This window comes from Balaenoptera ricei, chromosome 15 (assembly GCF_028023285.1).
Source record: "Balaenoptera ricei isolate mBalRic1 chromosome 15, mBalRic1.hap2, whole genome shotgun sequence".
In the NCBI taxonomy this organism is placed as follows: domain Eukaryota; kingdom Metazoa; phylum Chordata; class Mammalia; order Artiodactyla; family Balaenopteridae; genus Balaenoptera; species Balaenoptera ricei.
In genome coordinates, this window is record NC_082653.1 from 84863173 (window position 1) to 84884215 (window position 21043).

The 21043-nt window shown below is 48.6% G+C and overlaps 1 protein-coding gene across 2 annotated transcripts in view; it reads right to left on the bottom strand.

Annotated features, from left to right (window-relative positions):
• Positions 1-151: 151 nt before the first annotated feature.
• The window catches only part of DAGLB (diacylglycerol lipase beta), a 31829-nt gene continuing 10937 nt past the window's right edge, over positions 152-21043 (bottom strand). The window contains exons 5-15 of one of the 2 annotated variants that reach the window (XM_059896243.1): positions 20316-20438; positions 18827-18954; positions 17705-17831; positions 15883-15966; positions 13957-14034; positions 11014-11094; positions 10797-10924; positions 4820-4888; positions 4664-4736; positions 3391-3632; positions 152-3291 (exon numbers count right to left, since the gene is read on the bottom strand). In XM_059896243.1, coding sequence (XP_059752226.1) covers positions 3093-3291; positions 3391-3632; positions 4664-4736; positions 4820-4888; positions 10797-10924; positions 11014-11094; positions 13957-14034; positions 15883-15966; positions 17705-17831; positions 18827-18954; positions 20316-20438 — 1332 coding nt within the window. In that variant the 3' untranslated portion in view covers positions 152-3092. The remainder of the gene's footprint in view (positions 3292-3390; positions 3633-4663; positions 4737-4819; positions 4889-10796; positions 10925-11013; positions 11095-13956; positions 14035-15882; positions 15967-17704; positions 17832-18826; positions 18955-20315; positions 20439-21043) is intronic. The other variant, XM_059896244.1, reaches the window with a different exon arrangement.

Below are 21043 nucleotides of genomic sequence, written 5' to 3' on the forward strand. Positions count from 1 at the left end.
GTGTGTCAGCATCTCGGGCCAGAGCTCTGGGCCGAAGATGCAGATGTTGGAACCCGAGCTGGCAGCCTTGTAAGGTGGAGACTGACGATATGACTTTAAGATCCTTTCTGGAGCCTAAACTTATACTATTAACAGTTCATGTTAGAAGCAGTTTTAAAAATTTTCTTTTTTATTGCTTGGAAGAGTTATTTTTTTTTTTAACCAAAGATAAATAATGCAGTTTAAAGACCAAATCTAAAGGTTTGCCACAAAAACAGCAGTCTTCCCCCTTCGCACCCTCCCCAGAGGCACCTATTTTGAGTTTTCTTAGGTAATTCTTCATACTTGTCTTCACATGCCTAAGCATATGCTTGCTTTTGTCTCTTTTACTTACCAGATCACTGGTTTATCATAAAAGGATGTTACTCAGGAACAGCCAGACGGAAGAGATGTAGAGGGCAAGGTATGGAGGAAGGTCTGGGCGCTTCCCTGGGTGCACGGCTCTCCCCACATCTCCACGTGTTCACCAACCCGGAAGCTCTCCAAACCAGGTCCCTTCGAATTTTCTGGAGGCTTCAATTCAGTCACTGGCCATTGGTGACTGATTGAGCTGTCAGCCCCTCCCCTCCCCGGGGCTCAGGCTGAGCTGTGTGCTCCGTTGGATTTTCAGTTCCAGCCACCACCGACGACGTCCCCTCCCCGGTGGGCATGCAGTAGCTCTTAACCAGCCGTAACCCCAGCCTCAACACACCTTTCCCACCCCTTCAGTACAGTTGTTCGGGTTGGCGCTGATACTCAGCGTCTGCATTACCGCTGCCACGTAAACGCTCAGGGCTGAGCCACGTAGTAACAGGATCTGCCTTTCCTGCACAACTTTGGTTTCTTTTGGAGTACTAGGTTGTTTTCTGTGTACTTGATTAACTTAACTGTGACTTTTCCATCTGTTGTCTAAATCTCAGGACATTCGGACGTATCATGTGTTTCATCAGTTTTCATTTCCCTAAAGGCACAGAGCCCTCTGACCACCGACTTCTCTTACGTGTTGATCTTTTATTTTCTAATCTTAACTCCTTGTTTTCTAATTTACTTTCTCACCTTGATGGACAGATTCTCCAAGAGCTTCCTGAGGAGTATGTTGGTGATCTATGTTTTTGAGCACTTGTATCTTTGAAAATAACTTCATTCTAACCTGACACTTTTTGGCTGGGTCTGTAATTCCAGGCTGGAAATAACTTGTTTGGCTTCTTGAAGGCAGCTCTCCCGTCGTCTTGGCCGTTTGCACTGCAGGGGGCGGTACGTTTATCTCCACGTCTTGTGGGGTCTGCCCTGTGTCTTCATGTCCTGGGTGGATCTTTGTCTCCCGTACCCTGTGCTTGGTGGGCTTGTTCTGTCTGGAAGCTTGTCTCCCATTATTCAGGTATCCCTTTCCCAGCTGCTTTTGATTTCGTTTTTTATACTTTTCATGTCCAGGAGTTCTTTTTTCCCTAAATACTATTTTTCAGCCTTGTGGATCAGTTTTGTGGTTGCAGCACTCTTTCTGTTCCCAAGCTGTATGTAGCTGGGAGGGTTTGAAGCTTCTCCCGTGTCTGTTTCTTTTGGTCCTTTGTTCCCCAAGTGTCTGGCAATCCCTGGCTCGTGCTTGAACACTGAAAACTAAAAAGCAGACCAGACACTGAGCCACGTAGGTGGGTCACGCCAGGGCGGTGTGGGTCAACGTGCTGGAGATCGCTTTCCTTTCTGCTGCTAGGAACGTACAGGAATTATGTTTAGAAACGAAACTTGTAGCAGTTGGATGTTACCGCGGCATTTCAGTCAGAGACCTTTGCAGGTTTTCAAAAGCTGAGGTGGTATGGCTGTGACAGCTACTAGGCCCTGAGGGGGCAGGTATCCCTATAAGTCTGATTTCCTTGGAGCATCTTCTTGAAGGTTCTGGGAGCCAAGTGGGAGGAGTTGTTCTACTGCGCTGGTGCCCAGCGCCCCCTCTACCCTGAAGCAAGCAAGGAGCCAGATTGCTTCCAGCCGTCACTCTGGCCGGTCCCCCGCTGTCTGCTTCACGCCCAGGTCCGAGGTGCCTGGGCATCTGGTTTGTAGACCGGATTTATTCTTGTCTTTCCTTCCCCAGTTCACCCAGGAGTCCGCTTACCTCTGGCCATCTCCCTGTTCCTGTCTCTTCTTCCCCCCGTCCTTGTGGGTTTATGCTTTCTAAAGGAATCCCATCACTGTCATTTTACAGGGTTTGGATCGGGGGTGGAGTGCAGTCAGACGCCTGGGCAACCTTCGGTCTTTAGCCAGAGCTCCAGGAAAACTTAAGACTCCATTTTGTTGTTTACAGTGGACAGAAAAAAGATGTTTAAAACAGGACTGTTGTAAAACTACCCAGTAAAATAGACCTGCCCAGAAACACCCGCTGGAAGAGTTCATGGCTGTGCAGGCACTCATGATAATGTAAGTGCTTTTTTTTTTTTTTTTTAACTCGCTCTGCATCCACTGGCCGACCTCCGCGAATACCCCCCGAGAACCGGGCCAGCCCCCTGAGGCTGGTGCAACAAGCAGTGTGACCAGGCAGCGGGGCACTCGGAGGGCAGGCGAGCAGTCTGCTCGCTTCCCCGACCTGGTTTCGTCTGATCCCCAGTCGGAGCCCAGGGCTGACCCTCGCTTGGTGCCACCCAGGACAGAACCCCAGTCTGCACCCTCGCAACTGACACTGAGTTTGTGCAGGCAGGAAAGTCCGGTTTGCAGAATACACTGCACACCTGTGTGCCAACTCGTAAGGCAGGACCCTGTCACTGAAAAGGTGGCCTGAGGGGCGGGTGCCTACAGATCCGTTAGGGCCTTAAACCTGGCTGTGGGACTCCCGGGAATCAGTGGGCCTACAGGAAAGGGCGTCACGCCCGCTCAGTCTCGGGGGGGCCGTCACCTCAGTGCTCTGCTGGCTCCTGATTGTGTGAATATTGTGGTCAGAGGTATTTCTCAAATTACTCAGTCATTTAGGAGACCACTGAAATCCGATCGATGGACATCCAGGTACGGCCATCGTGGGAATCACTCAGATGTTAAGTCACTGTCGGAACAAGAGCGGTGTCCACGGCCCGAGCAGCTCCCAGTTGCCCTGGTTACGCCACGTCCACACTGGAGCCTCCCTGGGTCGGACAGGAAACACAGGCGGCTCTGTCGGACACCACGCTGTCCAGGGCTCTCATCAGGATGTCTGGCATGTGGTCTGTTAGCATCTTTGGGCTGATGAGTATTTTGCTGAATTCCGACTCATGTGACCACTTCACGCTATACCGAGCAGCAGGATAGCAGGAAAACCTGAAAGAGGAAAAGCCGAGCATCTCTTCAAGTCTCACCCCCGTGAGTCTCCCTTCACCGCTGGTGGGTGACTGACCACGTCAGGCCCGCCGCACTCACCTCCCTGAAGTGCCCACTTCCTCCAGGTGGATGATCCTGCCGGGGGGGTAGAGAGGGGGGTACTTGCTGGGGGACTCGAGCGGAGAGTCGCTGGAGAAGCTGTAGGCCGGGGACCCGTGCGCCAGCAGGCTCCGCTCCCCGAGGAGAGGCTGCGTCAGGTCGCCCCCATCCAGCTCCGTCGGCAGGTCCTCGGGGTGCCCTCCAAAGACCTCGTACCAGCACCCGCGCAGCAGGATCTTGTACTGAGGGCGAGACCGAGAAGGCGGCGCGCGTGTGACTCCGGGAGGCTTTCACGGTCCCCGGAGACCTCCTGGGACCCGTGAGCTGGTGGTGGCAACCCCACAGCACAGAAGCCTGGCTGCTTTGTTTTTCAACGTGGATCTTAGGAGTGTGGAGGTCAGGGGCCCAAACTCAGGTTTCTCTGGGGGCAGTGACGCCATCGTACTTGAAGCAATATTTAAAAACCAAATTCAGGCAGATTTTGAGGAAAAATTACCCTTAATTCTTTTTAGGCAACTCTGTAAACCAGTTTCACCCTTTACCCTTAAAGACATTAGATACGAAATTTTTTTTTTTTTTAATTTGGGGGGAGTGTTAGCTGATAAGGAGGAAGTCTATTTTTAAATTAAAAATTTTTTTCTAATTAGCAACAAAAACAAAAAATGTCAAAACAAAGATGTTAAGTGAAAAATCATCTCTAATCCCATTATCTAAATAAAACCACATTTTGGTGTATTTTTTTGGTGAAAGCTATATATACCTCGTCACCTACCCCGCCTTGGATTATATTCTAAGAAGCATTTTTAATCCTGCCATTTTTAAAAAAACTCTTCAAAACATCATGGATGTTTTTCTCTACCGGTAAATACAAATGCATTTATATTTGTAACGACTGTAATGTTCCACAGCCCAGCAACACCAGCGCCTCCTAAACTCTGTGTCTGGGCAGCCTTGTGACCAAAACCATCAGAACGCTGTTAGTCACGACAGGACTAAGAAGTATGACAAAAACAAAGCACTCAACCAAACAGGGATGGCTCTAGTATAGTACGTTCTAGTTGCAGCTTCCCTGCGCTCGGTTTAGCCGTTTGCTTCTCAGGCGTCCTCTGCAGGACAGCAGCCAGCAGTCTGTGCCGGGGGTGGAAGAGCTTCTAGCAGCATCAGTGCCCTGCGCTATGAGGCTCTGAATTTAGAAACGTCCTCTCGAGCCACAAACAGCCTGGTGGGGAGGCCCTAACCCCTGCAGGCCCTCTTTCGGGGCCCCCCGAGTTACCTTGGGCTTGTTGCAGTGAGCAATCACTCGCAAGATTCTCCTCTTCAAATCTTCCAAGTTGGTCACACTTAACCTGTTGAGCAAAAGACCAGACTGAGGCTCAGTACTCGCCTTTCCCACCAGCCCAAGCCCAGACGGGGCAGCCAGCAGACTCACCTGGGAATCACATCCTTGCCCAGAACAAGTGACACGATGAAGGTCTTAGAGTATTCACAAAGAGATTTGCTGAAATAAAAAAAAAGGTGATTACATTGCCCACAGAAGGCTTCCAAGAGAAAGCAAGTAACTGTACCAAGTCAGGAAGAGGTCAGTGTTCACAGAACTCCACTCTATTCTCCACCCTCTAAAGGGGAAGAGAAATAAGAGATTCCAGGTAGAGCAACTCACTGGCCAGATTCTCTTGAAAAAGTAAACGGCATGGGGATTTACATTACTAGATGTCAGCACTGGGTAGGCAACTAAGGTACTTAACCCAGTGCGGCATCAGCACAATCAGACGAAGCCAGGGGAAGAGTGAGCATGGATGCCTCCCACAGGGCAGGAGTGGTACTGCAGGTCAGCAGTAGGGGAAGGATGGGCTTTTAATAAACAGTGCTAGGATAAAGCACTCAAGGTGTGAGCGGGAAGATGAAACTGAATCTCTACCTCATGCTGTACACAAAAAAACCCCGAATTAAACATAGATTAAAGACCTAGGTAAAGGTGAAAGGTCAGACTAAAAGGCTTTTAAAAGATACGATAGGAGACTAGCTCCACGTCCTTGGGACAGAGAAAGATTTATTAAAACGAAGATCTGGGACTTCCCTGGTAGTGCAGTGGTTAAGAATCCACCTGCCAATGCAGGGGACACGGGTTCGATCCTGGTCTGGGAAGATCCCACATGCCACAGAGCAACTAAGCCTGTGCGCCACAACTACTGAGCCCACGTGCCACAACTACTGAAGCCTGTGCTCCACAACGAGAAGCCACTGCAGTGAGAAGCCCACGCACCGCAATGAAGAGTAGCCCCCGCTCACTGCAACTAGAGAAAGCCTGCGCGTGGCAACGAAGACCCAACGCAGCCAAAGATAATGACAAATTAGTCAATGTTAAAATTAAGAACTGATAAAGACTTGACTCAAAGTAAAAAGACACATCAAGGAGTAAGTATATTTACAACACATACTTAGAACCAACAAAGAACTGATGTACTGAATATATATACAAACCAGCGAGAAAAAAAATAGAAAATACAATAGGAGAATGGGCAAAAGGAACTTCATGAGTGGAAACTCAATAAAAATATGAAGAGACTCAACTTTATCATGGAAATGCAAATTAAACAATGAAACATCACTGCGCACCCATCAGATTGGCAAAAATGTTCAAGTTGGACACTATTAAGTGTTAGAGGTGTGCACGCTGCCGGTGAGGTGTGAATGGGCGCAGCCACAACACGTGAAGCGCGAGCACGTGCACACTCCATGACCCAGCACGTCTGTGACAGCCCGATGTCCGTCACCAGCAGAGCAGATAATTTGTGATATGTGATGAAACATAGTGAGAATTTACACAATAACATTTCAGACATCAAACAACGTGGGGAAAAAAAAAAAAAACAAAACAAGTATAATTCCCTTCCTCTAAATTTCAAAATCATGCAAATCCAAACTATGTAGAGACATGTAAACAGGTGGTAAAACTAGTTTTTAAAGCAAGGGAAGGGACTTCCCTGGCGGTCCAGTGGTTAACACTCCAAGCTTCCACTGCAGGGGGCATGGGCTCGATCCCTGGTCGGGGAACTAAGATCCTGCAGGCCGCATGGTGCGGCCAAAAATTAAAAAACAATTTTTTTTTAATTAAAAAAAAAAAAAAAGGAAGGGAAGAATTTTCACAAAGATCAGGACAGTGATTCCCTGTGAACAGGAAAGGAGAGGACACACAGGGACTCTCTAAGGCACTGGCAACGTTCATTTCTCCACTTGGGTGGGTGCAGAGGTATGTGACTATTTTTAAATCAGCTTTATTGAGGTGTAATTTACAACAGTAAAATCACACCCATTGTAAGTGTACAATTTGATGACTCTTGACAAATGTATATAATTGTTTAGCAACCACCTCAATCAAGACGTAGAGCATTTCCATCACCCCCGGGCTCCCTGTGTCCTTCTGCAATATCCCACCCCCAACCCCAGGCAACCACTGATCTGCTTTCTGTTGTTACAGTTTTGTCTTTTCTAAAATGTCATATAGGGACTTCCCTGGTGGTGCAGTGGTTAAGAATCCGCCTGCCAATGCAGAGGACACAGGTTCAAGCCCTGGTCCGGGAAGATCCCACATACCACAGAGCAACTAAGCCCGTGCGCCACAACTACTGAGCCTGCGCTCTAGAGCCGGCGAGCCACAACTACTGAGCCCGCGCACCTAGAGGCCATGCTCCGCAACAAGAGAAGCCACTGCAATGAGAAGCCCGTACACCACAACTAGAGAAAGCCCGCACACAGCAACGAAGACCCAATGCAGCCAAAAATAAATAAATTCATTAAAAAAAATTTTTTTTTAAATGTCATATTAAGTGAAATCACACAGTAAGGTCTCTTGTATCAGGTTTCTTTCACACAGCAAAATGCATCCAAGTTGTATGGATGTTTGCTTATTATTCTCAAAAACATGTTTTATCTTTGTTTCACTGAATAAAAACAATCAGTTATTTTAAAAAGTCACTTTCCTGTCTTATTATATGTATAAATATGTGTTTTAATATTAAAAGAGCTTTTAAAAATTTTAAAGGTACACAAACATTTATGTATATAAAGATATTGATAGATTTATAATAATGAAAAAATGAAAAGAATGTAAATATCAGTATGGGAATAAATAAAAGTGGTGTAACCAGATGATAGAAAACTAAGTAGTTAATTTAAAAACATGTTCTCAAAGAATAGTTAAGGATATAATGTATATAGAGTATTAGAAAAACACATATCCACACACACACACACACACACACAAAAAGCTGGAAGAAAGCAAACCTAAATAGTTACAATGATGATTTCTGGGTAGATCTTGATCTCTCTACTTATTTATATTTTTCAAAAATTCTATGATGGATACAAATTTAATTTTTACCCCTTTCATTTTTTATTTATTTATTTTTAATGGTCGTACAGATTTCTTCTATCATCAGGCCAAAGATTATACAGGATTAAGTATGTTGAATCAGAAAAGAAAAATGTAATTTTCAAACTCAAAAAATGAATTAGTAACCAAATTCAGTAAAGTTGCAGGATACAAAATTAATATACAGAAACTTGCATTTCTATATACTAATAATGAACTATCAGAAAGAGAAATTAAGAAAACAATCCCATTTATAATTACATCAAAAAGAATAGGACTGACTTGGTGGTCCGGTGGTTAATAATCCGCTTTCCAGTGCAGGGGACGCGAGTTGATCCCTGGTCGGGGAACTAAGATCCCACATGCCGCGGGGCAACTAAGCCCGCACTGCAACTACTGAGCCCATGCGCTCTAGAGCCCATGCACCACAACTAGAGAGAAGCCCATGCGTCACAACGAAGATGCCGTGTGCCACAACTCAGACCCGATGCAAACAAATAAATACTGAAAAAAAAAAAAGAATAAAGTACCTAGGAATAAATTTAACCAAGGAGGTGAAAGACCTGCACAGTGAAAACTAGAAGCCACTGAAGAAAGAAACTGAAGAAGGCACAAATAAATGGAAAGGTATTCTGTGCTCATGAATTAAAAGAATTATTACTAAAATGTCCATATTACCCAAAGAAATCTACAGATTCAATGTAATCCTAATCAAAATTCCAATGGCATTTTTCACAGAAATAGAACAAACAACACTAAAATTCATATGGAAGCACAAAAGACCCCAAATAGCCCTAAGCAATCTTGAGAAAGAAAAACAAAGCTGGAGATATCGTGATCCTTGATTTCATAATATAATGCAAAGCTAGAGTAATCAGAACAGTATGATGACCAGTATAAATACAGACACACAGATCAATGGAACAGAACAGGGAGCCCAGAAATAAGCCCATGCACTTACAGTGAATTAATTAAGAAGGGAGCTGAGAATACACAGTGGGGAGAAGACAGTCTCTTCAATAAATGATGTTGGGAAAACTGGACCACTATCTCACCATACACAAAAGTTAATTCAAAATGGGTTAAAGACTTGAATATAAGACCTGAAATCAGAATACCCCTAGAAGAAGACATAGGCAGTAAGCTCCTTGACATTGGTCTTGGTGATGATTTTTTGGATTTGACACCAAGAACAAAGGCAACAAAAGTCTAATTAAATGGGACTACATCCAACTAAAAAGCTTTTGCACAGCAAAGGAAACCACTGACAAAATGAAAAGGCAACTTACTGAATGGAAGAAGGTATTTGCAAATCATATACCTGATAAGAGGTTAGAACCAAAATATGTAAAGAATTCATACAACTCAATAGCAATAAGACAATCTGATTAAAAAATGGGCAGACGGGGACTTCCCTGGCGGTCCAGTGGTTGAAACACCGAGCTTCCACTGCAGGGGGCGTGACCCCTGCAGGGTTCAATCCCTGGTCCAGGAACTAGGATCCCACATGCCGCGTGTCCAAAAGAAAAGGGCAGACGATCTAAATAGACATTTTTCCAAAGAAGACATACAGATGGCCAACAGGTACGTGAAAAGATGCTCAACATCACTAATCATCAGGGAAATGCAAATCAAATGAAAATGCAAAGCTCGAGATGGCACCTCGCACCTGTCAGAATGGCTATTATCCAAAAAAGATAAACATGAAATAACAAGCACTGGCCAGATGTGGAGGAAAGGGAATGCTTGTGCATTGTTGGTGGGGATGTGAACTGGTGCAGCCACTACAAAAAAACAGTATGGAGGTTCCTCAAAAAATTAAAAATAGAACTACCATATGATCCAGCAATTCCACTTCTAGGTGTTTATCCAAAGAAAACGAAGACACTGACTTGAAAGATACCTGCACCCCCATGTTCACTGCAGCATTATTTACAATAGCCAAGACATGGAAAAAACCTAAGTGTCCACTAACGGATGAATGGATAAAGACGTGTGTGTGTGTGTGTGTGTGTGTGTGTAATGGAATATTATTCAGCCATAAGAGGTAACGAAATCTTGCCGTTTGTGGAGGGACAACAGCCTGGACGGACCTTAAGCGCATGACGCTAAGTGAGAGAACAGAAAGGCAAATACCACGTGATCTCACTTACATGTGAAAACTGAAAAAACAAACCAAGCTCACAGATACAGAGAACAGACTGGGGGCTGCCAGAGGGGGTGGGGTGGGAGGGGAGGCAGTGAAATGGGTGAAAGGAGTCGAAAGGTACAAGCTTCCAGTTATAAAATAAATAAGTTATTGGGATGTAATGTACAGCATGGCGACTGCAGTTAATAATGCTGTGCTGCGTATGTGAAAGCTGCTAAGAAAGTAAATCTTAAAAGTTCACCTGGGCTTCCCTGGTGGCGCAGTGGTTGAGAGTCTGCCTGCCAGTGCAGGGGACATGGGTTCGAGCCCTGGTCTGGGAAGATCCCACATGCCGCGGAGCAACTAAGCCCGTGTGCCACAGCTACTGAGCCTGCGCGTCTGGAGCCTGTGCTCCGCAACAAGAGAGGCCGCGATGGTGAGAGGCCCGCACACCGTGATGACAAGTGGCCCCCGCTCGCCGCAACTAGAGAAAGCCCTCGCACAGAAACGAAGACCCAACACAGCCAAAAATAAATAAATAAATAAATAAATGAAGACGCTTTCATTTAAAAAAAAAAGTTCTCCTCACAAGGAAAAATGATTCTGTAACTATCTGTTAACTAGACTTACTGTGATCATTTCACAGCATATACAAATATCGAATCGTTATGTTGTACATGTGAAACTAATATAATTATACCTCAGTTTAAAAAAATAAAATAAAATCAAAGCTATGGTTAGAGAGACCTATGAAAAGCTATCCAGTCTTTTTTCAACCAAACAGGGCTTTGAAACAAACTTCTCCTGAGGATGAGAAATTGTTAACTAACTTGCAGATAAGAGACCAGTTTTGACCATATAACTTGTGAGTAGCACCTCCTTACAGGAAAGAAAACAAAGAAGTACCTCAGCAGCCCCCTGGGCGGGGAAAAGGCGTAACACCTGACTTGTGGGTATGGGTTTCTGAGCATGATGGTCAACAGGGCCGCGGCGCCTGCCCCCAGGCTGTGCCCCACGATGACCAGCCGGTATTCCTAGGGGGCAAATGCAGAATGAGTAAAGGTTAAGAAAACAAATAGCTAATGGCAGAGAAAACGAAAGAAAAGAAGAGTTAAAATCTCACAGGTGCAATGCTGAACGCCTGGCTCAAAATCCCGTCGTTGATGAGTCGTCGGTAAACGTATCTGGCAGCTTGAGAAATCCCCTGAAAGTGCAGACACAGAGGCAGCTGGTGACTGTCAGACAGGCCAGGCCTACACGGGGTCTCCTAGTGGCGACTCTGTCCCCCCAGTCAGGGAAGCCATCCTGGGATCAGCGAGCACATCTACCGCTCACTGCTGTGTTCCTGGCACCTGGCACAGAGCTTGGCACGAAGCAGGGGCTCAAAAAATATTTCCATGAGCCAATAGGTGACGTCAGGAACATCCTTCCATGTCAATGGATATTTCTAAGGCTTCTTCTGTAGCTACAGAGTATTTTGCTGCATGGACGTCCCACAATTTACTTTAGCCAAGTCCCCATGGTCCGTCACATTTAGATTATAAATGGCTGATCTTTTACAAGTATGTTAAAATGTAAAGTTCTGAATCAGTGACAGTGACTAAGTAGCCACTGTTCCTGCAAAAGCAGAACTAAAACCATCGGAAGTGAGTCCTAGGGAGGCCAGGCTTTGGTTTAATTTCAAAAAACAGAATGTAAAACTTCCTAACAAATACAGCTATCTCACGAAACAGACTTCTTGAAAATTAAGTAGTTCCCATCGAGGAGAGACAACCCTGTCAACCAAAAACATTTTCAGAGTGCTTCCTGCATGACAACACAGGACAGGCCTGGCCACCGACCCCCGCAGCCTAACCTCCAACAGGATGAAATGGGAGAAATTCCACACAAGATGGGAGACTGTTTTGCTCCTCTCTAAAGCTGCTGCAAATTCCTGATTCAATAGCCCTATAACCCTGTGAGCAGAATGCGGAACCTGGCCTCGTGTATGAGAAACCAGGAGGTCTGAAGGGTTAACATGCGGTGCACAGTCTGATGGCACTTCTGGACAAACCGCCAGATCTCCCTTTCCTCCCCCTCCTACCACGCGATGCTGTCGACTTCCGCCAACATTTATCAGGCACCTACCGCGTATCTGGTTCTGGACAGCCAGAGCCACTCGGCATTTGGACCACAACTCGGCCGGTTGTGAGTCTCCCTGGCACAAGTGTTACAGGTGAAATGCCAAGACCGTTTTCAGCTGCACAGCTTTGAACTCCAACCATCGCGGACAGCATCAGAGCCAAAACTCGGTACCAAGGCCAAGAGCAGAGAACAGTTCGTGCCCTTAGGCCCTGAGCAGCTGTCTTCCCGGCGGGAGGGCAAGAGCTGTCACTGAATGAAACGGTGCTGGAGGAGGCCTCCGCTGAGAGCCGGCCAGGCCTGCAGGGTCGCAGCTTGTGGAGGCACAGAGCCTCGGTCTGCGGCCCAAATTCTTCTAAGACCAGAGCCACAGCCGGGCCCACAGGGCTCTGAGGGTATTCTGTGCTTGGCTAGTTGATGCGTCTCTATAATAAGTTTTAAATTTCTTATTTGTTTTTCTTCATGCACACCCAGTAATAGTTAAACTGGACTTGTCAGTGAACTGAAGTATGAAAAGACAGCTAAGGGATAAAGGAAAAAAGTTCACATTCCCAGGACTGTCAAGCTCTTAACTGGCGGCAGAACAAAAGCCAAAAGCTTCCACTCTGGCTCTTCCCTGAAGTGTCCAGGCACAGAAAAAAAAAACCCCCAAAAAACAACAGTAACAAAAAAACCTGGAAGGAAAAAAAGTTGTCCAGACAGGACACTGGGGTTCAATTACCAGCACCGCACTCTGGCAATAACACGTGCTTTTATAAAAATTAAGCATTCTATTTAAAAAACTATTACTACAGAAGTAATACATGTTTTGGTTAAAAACCACACGAAGTGTATAAAAACAGTGGAAGGCCACTGCCCTCCACCCCCGACATTCTTCTCCCCAGAAGCAGCCGCTGTAACCTTTAGGGAAGGAATCATCCCAGACTTTCCCTCAAGTGTTAAAACGCTCAGCTCTACAACCTCGTTAGTCATCAGGAAAATGCAAATCAAAACCACAGTGAGATTCCCACTTCACAGCCACTAGAATGGCTATATTCAAAAAAAAAAAGAAAGAAAAGTGATGAGGATGCAAAGAAATGGAAACCCGCGTTCTTTGCTGGTGGGAACGTAAAATGGTGCAGCTGTGTTGGAAAACAGTTTGCTGGTTCCTCAAAAAGTTAAACAGAGAAATAACAAAAGACCCAGCAATCCCATGTCTGGGTATATTCCCCCCAGAACTGAAAGCAGGGACTCCAGCAGTTACCTGCACACCCATGCTCATGGCAATTTTACAGCAGCCAAAGGAAGTTGACACACGCTGCAACACGGATGAAGCCTGAGGACATGTGCTCAGTGAAATAAGCCAGTAATGAAAGGACAAATACTGTATAATTCCACTTATATGAGGAACGTAAAATAAGCAAATTCACAGACAGTAAAACGGTGGTTCCCGGAGGCTGGCGGAGGGAAATAACTCTGCTCTGAGCAGGCCGTGCTCCTCTCGTCATCCCTTCCGGAGGAGCTTATGCACCCCGGGCCCCCTGCCAGCACAGTAACAGTGAAACAGGAACTCGGTGTTGTAACATATGCAGAGAATGCAACGACATGCAGAAAAGCGCTGAGCGTCTGCATCTCAGGGAGGGTCTGCCTGCACTGTGTTGCACTAAAGCTTTTTTGCACCATGAGGAAGTACTACTTTAATTACACGGGAAGAAAAGCATTCAAATGCCGACTCTGACACTTGTTCCAGTAACCGTGTAGCTACTGGCAAGTGACGCAATCGCTATGAACCTGCTTCTTTCTCTTAAAAACAAAAGTAACCTCTCAGGGCTGTGGTGAGAAGTCGTGCTGGACAGCACCTGGCTCACAACAGCGTTAACGCGGGAGACCCCGAGCTGAAAATACTCCAGCGCCTTCGAGGTTCCCCTTGACAGAACATTCCAGAGCACACGGCCTCGGCTCCTACCTTGTGTGCCCAGCAGTCCTGCACCTCACACTCGAGGTCGAGCGGCTCGCTCTCTGCTGACAGGTCCGTAAGGATGTCCTGGAAACAGTGCGTGGGAAGAGGCCGTCAGCTGGGCTGGGCTAGCTGAGGGTGGCTGCGTGGGACAGTCCCCCGGCTCAGGCTGTTGAGAATTGGACCCCAGGTGCCTGAACTCGGGGGAGATGCCAGGTGGCCAGGAAGCTCCTGAGGGACCCACGGCGCAATCAGACATGAGGACTGGGGAGGGGACACATCTAAGACGCACCCTCTGCCCCCACTCCCTGCACACAGCATCTAAGCACCCACGAAGCACAGAGCCCTGGGCCAGGGTGTTGAGCAAAGCATGGTTCCCGTCCTCCAGGGGCCCAGTCAACGGCTGGCTGAAACCTAAGGGAGGGTAAGAGACACGTCACACAGAGCAGAGGAGGGGTGAGCGCTGCAGGGCACGGGGGGCTTCCTGGAGGAGGTGGCCTGAGCCAGAGCCTCACGGAAAAGCTGGTTTTCAGGAAGCAGAGGAGAGAACAGAGGCCGGCATCCCCACCCAGGGGAGCAGCAGGACCCAGGGCAGGGGCACCTGAGCACGGGAAGCGGGCGGTGGGCTGGGCTCACGGGCACTCAACTCTGGATGCATCGAGGGGCCGCGGGCAGAGCCTGGGAGGCTGGTGTGTCCCCGGGACCCGGGGAGGCCCACCTGCGGGGGGAGGGGCCCCGAAGTGGCTCTGGCGCTGCCAGGGCTGGGAACTGTGCCCCCCAGCGCCGACAGAGCCTCAACAAGAACCAGGAACCGTGTATAAAACACAGTGGGAACTGCCGGAGGTTTGCGAGCAGTGGCAGGTCTGACCGTGTTCTAGAAAGAGTCCTCTGGATGGTACAAAGGACAGACTGAGAAGATGCGAGACGAGAGACAGGGACCGAGGTAGGGAACCTGTCGCCGGCCCAGGAAAGAGAGGCCTGGGACCAGAACCAGGGCTGCGGTGCTGGGACTGGAGGAGACGGGCCAGAGAGGGGCCGGGCAGGACCACGCGCGACAGACTGGGCAGGAAGCGAGGAGAGAGCCGGAGACAACTTCAGCTCTGCGGCTTCTTGGGGGGCAAGGGGGCACCGCATGGTTACTGGGGCGGGCGGTGCCCTGACGGGAGAGCAGACCCGGGAGCGGGGCCCGAGCAGACCCAGATGGCTCCAGGCGAGGCAGGGGCAAGGCTGCCCGCGCAAGGTGGGGGGGGGGGGTGGGGGTGGTGGAAAGCAGAAGAGGGTGGAGTCTCGTTTCATTTCCTGGGTCAGGAGAAAAGAGAGAACTAGGAAATGAGACTGAGGAACAGCCAAGAAGAGACCAAAAAGCACAACACAGGAGAGAAGAAAGTCGCCAGGTGTCTTCGTGGGGCAGAGACCGAGCAGGATGGGAGGGGACCGCTGGGTGGGGCTGGACAGTGCTGGCTCCCACGGCACTGGGGGAGCGGGGGGCAGGCGCGTGGGGCCGGCTGAGACCCCGAACGGGAACTGGGGAGGGGGGGTGGGGGGTACCTAAGAGTGGGCTGACTTTGGACTGCATGACTTAACCTACTGTTCTTTCTGGCTTTGGGTGCAGAAACGTCAAGGGGAGGGTCACCCGGGTTGGGGGCCCAGGGAATCAAGCGGGCACCCGCCCGGGAGTAGGGGAGCCCAGCCCTGCCAGCGTCTAAGTTTCCAATTATTTCTTGGTTAAAAGGAAATGGCTTTATCTGCTTTTTCAAAGGGAATATTTGACAGCCCTGGACTCGCCTCCCTGTTTTCCACGCCCGGTGTTTCCCTGTGTCTGATGCTGTCACTTACGAAGGTTTCCCCTCAGTTCCAGGAAAGCTGGGTCTCCTGGCGTCTGAGCTGCTGACCGCCCGCCCCCGGTCCCCTGGGCCAGCGCGCCAGGCTCCGTACCTGGAGAGACATGGTTCCCCTCACAGCCACCACCACCGACTCCTTCCTGTGGTCCAGAGCCACTAAGAAGGGGAGCTCGTACACCTGGGAGAGAGGAACGAGCATTAGCACAGGTGCCTGCGGACACGGCTGGGCCAGCCCAGAGCGGCTGACAAACGGCGCTGCCGAGCACAGCGCGGAGGGGTGCACCGATCCCCACCTCTGCTCGTCCTCAGCACACAGTGTGACTTCCGATTCCCAGTGACGAGAGGCTCTCTAAACCCAAGACCCTTCTACCCTCGGGGGCAGGGGATAGAGGGGATAGAGCCATCTCGGTGGGCAAGACCAGAGCCTCCACTCTGCGTCAGTGCAAGCAGCGGGAGAGAGGCTCTGGGCCCTGTAAGCACCCACTTGCATCAGAACCGACCGCAGGTCCAGCAGTAACCCTGGGCTCCTGCCTTCGCACCTGCGGAAGCCCCGGACGGAGCAGCGAGAGGGTCTGGGTTAGGCAGACCTGCCTCAGGAACTCTGCTCCGCCCCATTCCTGCCGTGGGACCCCAAGCAAACATCTGAAGTTCTCTTCGACCCCATTTCCTCATCTTTAAGGAGGACAGCATGGTGTGCTGTCCTCCGGCTGGTGTGACACCACGGGGACGGCCACCTGTGCGTGGTGAACGGTCGTGCATTTGGAGCCAGCAGGAGAGGACAGACTGCCGACTTCACCGCCCTGGTTTCCGCAGGAGAGGGACTTCTACTGATGACCTTGTGGGGGGCTCCTTGAAAGAGCCCACAGAGCAGTCACGAGCCTTCTGTGGAAAATCACCTCCTTTAAACCCCACCCGCTCTTTCTGTCACCACCACCCAGTGACAGGGCAGCACAGGGCTCACGGGCTCCTGCGCTTTGCTGGGCACCAGATTCACTGCGGACATGAAAACAAGATCCTGGACGTGCTGATCTCAGTGGGATGGGGTGTGACTTTTACACCTCCCAGGTGAGTCTAAAATGCAGGCGTTTGGGAGCCAGGGGCTCAAGAACAGGACACCAGATTCACTGCGGACATGAAAACAAGATCCTGGACGTGCTGATCTCAGTGGGATGGGGTGTGACTTTTACACCTCCCAGGTGAGTCTAAAATGCAGGCGTTTGGGAGCCAGGGGGCTCAAGAACAGGACACCAGTGGTTCCCTGAATCGTCTGTGTGCTGGAACCGTGGGGGGCTCCTGAGCTGGGGTCCCATCGCCACAGACTCTGACTTCATTCATCTGGGGTCTGGCCTGGGCTTCTGAGCTGTAAAAGCTCCCCAGGAGATCCCAGTAGACAGCAGATGTGAGAGCCGCTGTGCTTGGCTGCAGGTTCTGGGCTTCCGGTGCCTGTGAGGACCACGTGGGGAGCCACGAAGCAATGCAGGACGGGTCCCTGACGCCAGACAGACTGGCTTCTGCAGCTTCACTAACCAGCCCTGTGATTCTGGGACCCTCCCAAGTGTGAGACCCACTGCACTGCACTAACAGGACGGAGCTCAGACCCAGAGACCAGGATTGATCAACCCCGGACACCGGTGTGGGATTAATGCCAAGTGCAACTCATTGTTCTTCACTAAAAACGGGCTCAGGTGAAACACAGCATAGTCTCTCTTATGAAGACTTTCTGCCCCATCTTATGTTAAACCCGGGGGGGCTTCAAGGGCGTTTGTGAACCCCGAGATAGTGCGCTAAACTTGGGGTGAGTATGTGTCTGTGTATGTGTCCCCGCACATTTTTCCGGGGGAATAGTTTATAACTTCCACCAGAATCTCGAAGGACTCCAAGACCCAGAAGAAGTTAGGAAGCACTGCTCACTCTACCTTGTCGTGAAAGCTGACGTGAATGAAATCCCGGTACTGCAGCCCCGTCGTCTGCAGGATGGAGCCAAAGTGACAGGTGAGCTGATCACCTCCAACCAAGTCATAATCAGTTGTCCGGCTTCTGCAACTAAAACGGGGGCAGAGGCGTTACTGCGCCAACCAGAGCCACGTACAGAGGAAGACCCCACCCTGCCGTCCCGTTTCCCAGCAAACCTGAGGGCGCCCACTGACAGTCTGCACAGCTCAGTCTGGGAACCTACAGTGGCCTTTAAATGACACTTCTGTGTACACATCTTACTACAGTCTGACTTCTTTATTAATGCTCTACATATTCAAAAAATAAACCAACAAGGATGGGAGAGACCCTGAAATCACCAGGAATGGGACAAGCCGGCATCAGGGATCTCCTGATGTGACGTACTAATAAGAAGGATGCACGCTCCGCATGGAGCGTTCCTGCCAAAGATGTGTAACTTGAACCTAATCGTGAAGAAGTCACCAGACAAATGCAAAGTGAGGGCCAGCCTACAAAATACCCAGACTGTCCTTTTCAAAATGTCAATATTGTGAAAGATTAAAAAAAAAAAAAAAAAAAAAGACTGAGGAACTGTTCCAAACTGGAGGAGACTAAGGAGACCTGACAGCTAAATGCAATCCACGCTCCTGACTGGAAGAAAGTGTGCGACAAGGGGTATTACTGGAACAATTGGAAAAATTTGAATAGCTAATGATTAATGAGAAACTTCCTGAATTTTATAACTGTACTGTAATTTATGGCAAAGAAAGACCTTGTTCTTAAGAAATACAAGCTGAAGTAATTAGAGGTCTTTACCTCTAATGCATGATGCCCGCGACTGTATCTCCAATGGCTCTGGGGGGAAAAACACGTATTTACGGAGAGAGCGATACAGCACATGTGACCAAACTGAGTCACAGATGGTCATTCTAGATAAAGGACATGGGCGTTCTTAGCACTGCTCTTGCGGTTTTTGAACTATTTCAAAATAGGAAGTTTTTTTAAACAGGGAAATGTGACTATTTTTAGAAAATAAAGTACGGACACCATAGCAAGCAACATCCGGAGCGGAATGAGGATGGAGGCCTCAGACGGTGCCCACCTACCAGTCGCCACCAATCCTGCACAGCCCTGTAAAAGGGTTTCTGTAAATATAGAGAGGCCACCCATAGGCAGCTGCTGCAAACTGCATGTAGTGATGGCAGTTTTCTAATTCTGCATCCAAATCAGCTTCCTGTAAAAGAAGAAAAAAAGCTTTTTGTTTAGGGGAACCCATTAAGGAGAAGTTCAACACACTATGATCTTTTTTTTTTTTTTTTTTTTAAATGCTTAGATTGTAGCCCTTTAGAGTCTCTATCGATTAGGAGTTCTGTGTTTCTTCAGATTATCCCCGAGTCTCCTGGTTTTATTTATTTATTTATTTTTGGCTGTGTTGGGTCTTCGCCTCTGCGAGAGGGCTTTCTCTAGCTGCGGCGAGCGGGGGCCACTCTTCATCGCGGTGCGCAGGCCTCTCACCGTCGCGGCCTCTCATTGCGGAGCACAGGCTCCAGACGCGCAGGCTCAGTAGTTGTGGCTCACGGGCCTAGCCACTCCGCGGCATGTGGGATCTTCCCAGACCAGGGCCCGAACCCGTGTCCCCTGCATTGGCAGGCAGACTCTCAACCACTGCGCCACCAGGGAAGCCCTTTTTTTTTTAAATTTAATTTTCATTTTATATTGGCGTATAGTTGGTTTACAATGTTGTGTTAGTTTCAGGTGTACAGCAAAGTGATTCAGTTATACATATACCTATATCTATTCCTTTTCAGATTCTTTTCCCATATAGGTTATTACAAGACATTGAGTTCCCTGTGCTACAAAGTAGGTCCTTGTGGATTATCTATTTGATAAATAGTAGAACACACTATGATCTTAAACCTGAACTCAAATTCCTGATTCTTCCCTTTCTTTCTTCAGGGAATAGACCTCTCGGAGGACTTCCACTGGGAAAACTGGTCCTTAAATACAGACAGATGAACCCCTCATTTTAGGAGAATGCAGAAGTTAGCAGCAAAAATCCCTAATGACTTTTCTGACTCCTGGTGAAATAAGCCCGTGACTTCCTGCTGGACGCAGGTGCAGACGCCACTGCAACAAATGGGCTGCTGGGAACTAGGTGCAGAGATAGACACACAATCTACATGCAATTTTCTCTTTCAGAAGCACAGAAGTTGTGGCAGGAAAGCAATCATCACGCAAAGTTGAACTGTATCTGTTCCCCAGACCCAGAGAAGAGAGCAAACACACTCTGGGAGAGCCAGGTCCCACCCCAGAGGGAATTTTCGATATGCAGACAACAGCCAACTTCCTAAAAGAGAATCTCAGGAAAAAAAAAAAAATACAATGGGTGGTGAACGGGCCAGGAATGGGCTCCCGCTACCTGCACTCCAGGTGATGAGGAGATGCCTCACCTGACAGGTGACAAACCACAACTAGCAAAAGCCACAAATCAGATTCCAATCAACTGCTCCTGAAACTGTTGCTTTTTTTTTTTTTTTAATTTACAAGTAGGTGTGAATGTCAAAACTGTACAACCCAACAGAGACATGGGCTTACCTGGGAGGACTCTGGGGAATGGCTGACCACCTGGTCAGGCTCCTGGTTGTTCCTGATGTTGTCCTGTTGCTGATGGAGAAGAGCGAGCCCTGCTGCAATGTCGCTGGGCACCAGGTCCGTGTCCTGGGTGGGAAACCACAGCAGCTTATCATAAACCCAGCGGGAACGGCCCACGAGCTCCCGAGGGTCCAGTTTTACACAGTTCACATGCACACACATGCACATACACATACAGTTACGTGTGAAAAGGTGTTTTTAAAAATATTTTCCTTTCAGGACTCCTGCATGTGAGCTTCGTGTCTCTTACTATCCTGCCCTCACACAAACCTGCTCGAGAACATAAATATTTTACTGATCTCTGTTCTCAGATTTCACGTCAAGTGAGTCAGCTATTTTTCATCTACTTCACGTCGCCTGTAAAGTGGGTGAGTAAATGGGTAAATTCGCCCTCTTTGGAGTAACGTCTGATTTTGGCCCAGGTTTACACTCTCACTGCTCGAGATGCTGAGAAGGTTTTGTTGAAAGAGTCCATGGCAGAGATGTATGAGACTGGACTTACACTCACTGGGCAGAACGAGCCTCAGAAAGACCCTCAAACTAGGAAAGCAACAGAGTGAGTGTCCAGAGCCTGACCTGACCCTCTCCTTCACGAGGGACACGGAGCAGATGGGAGTCCGCAAGAAACCAGGTACTTGTCACTCGGCCACTTGAGCCATCGGTTCTGCCCA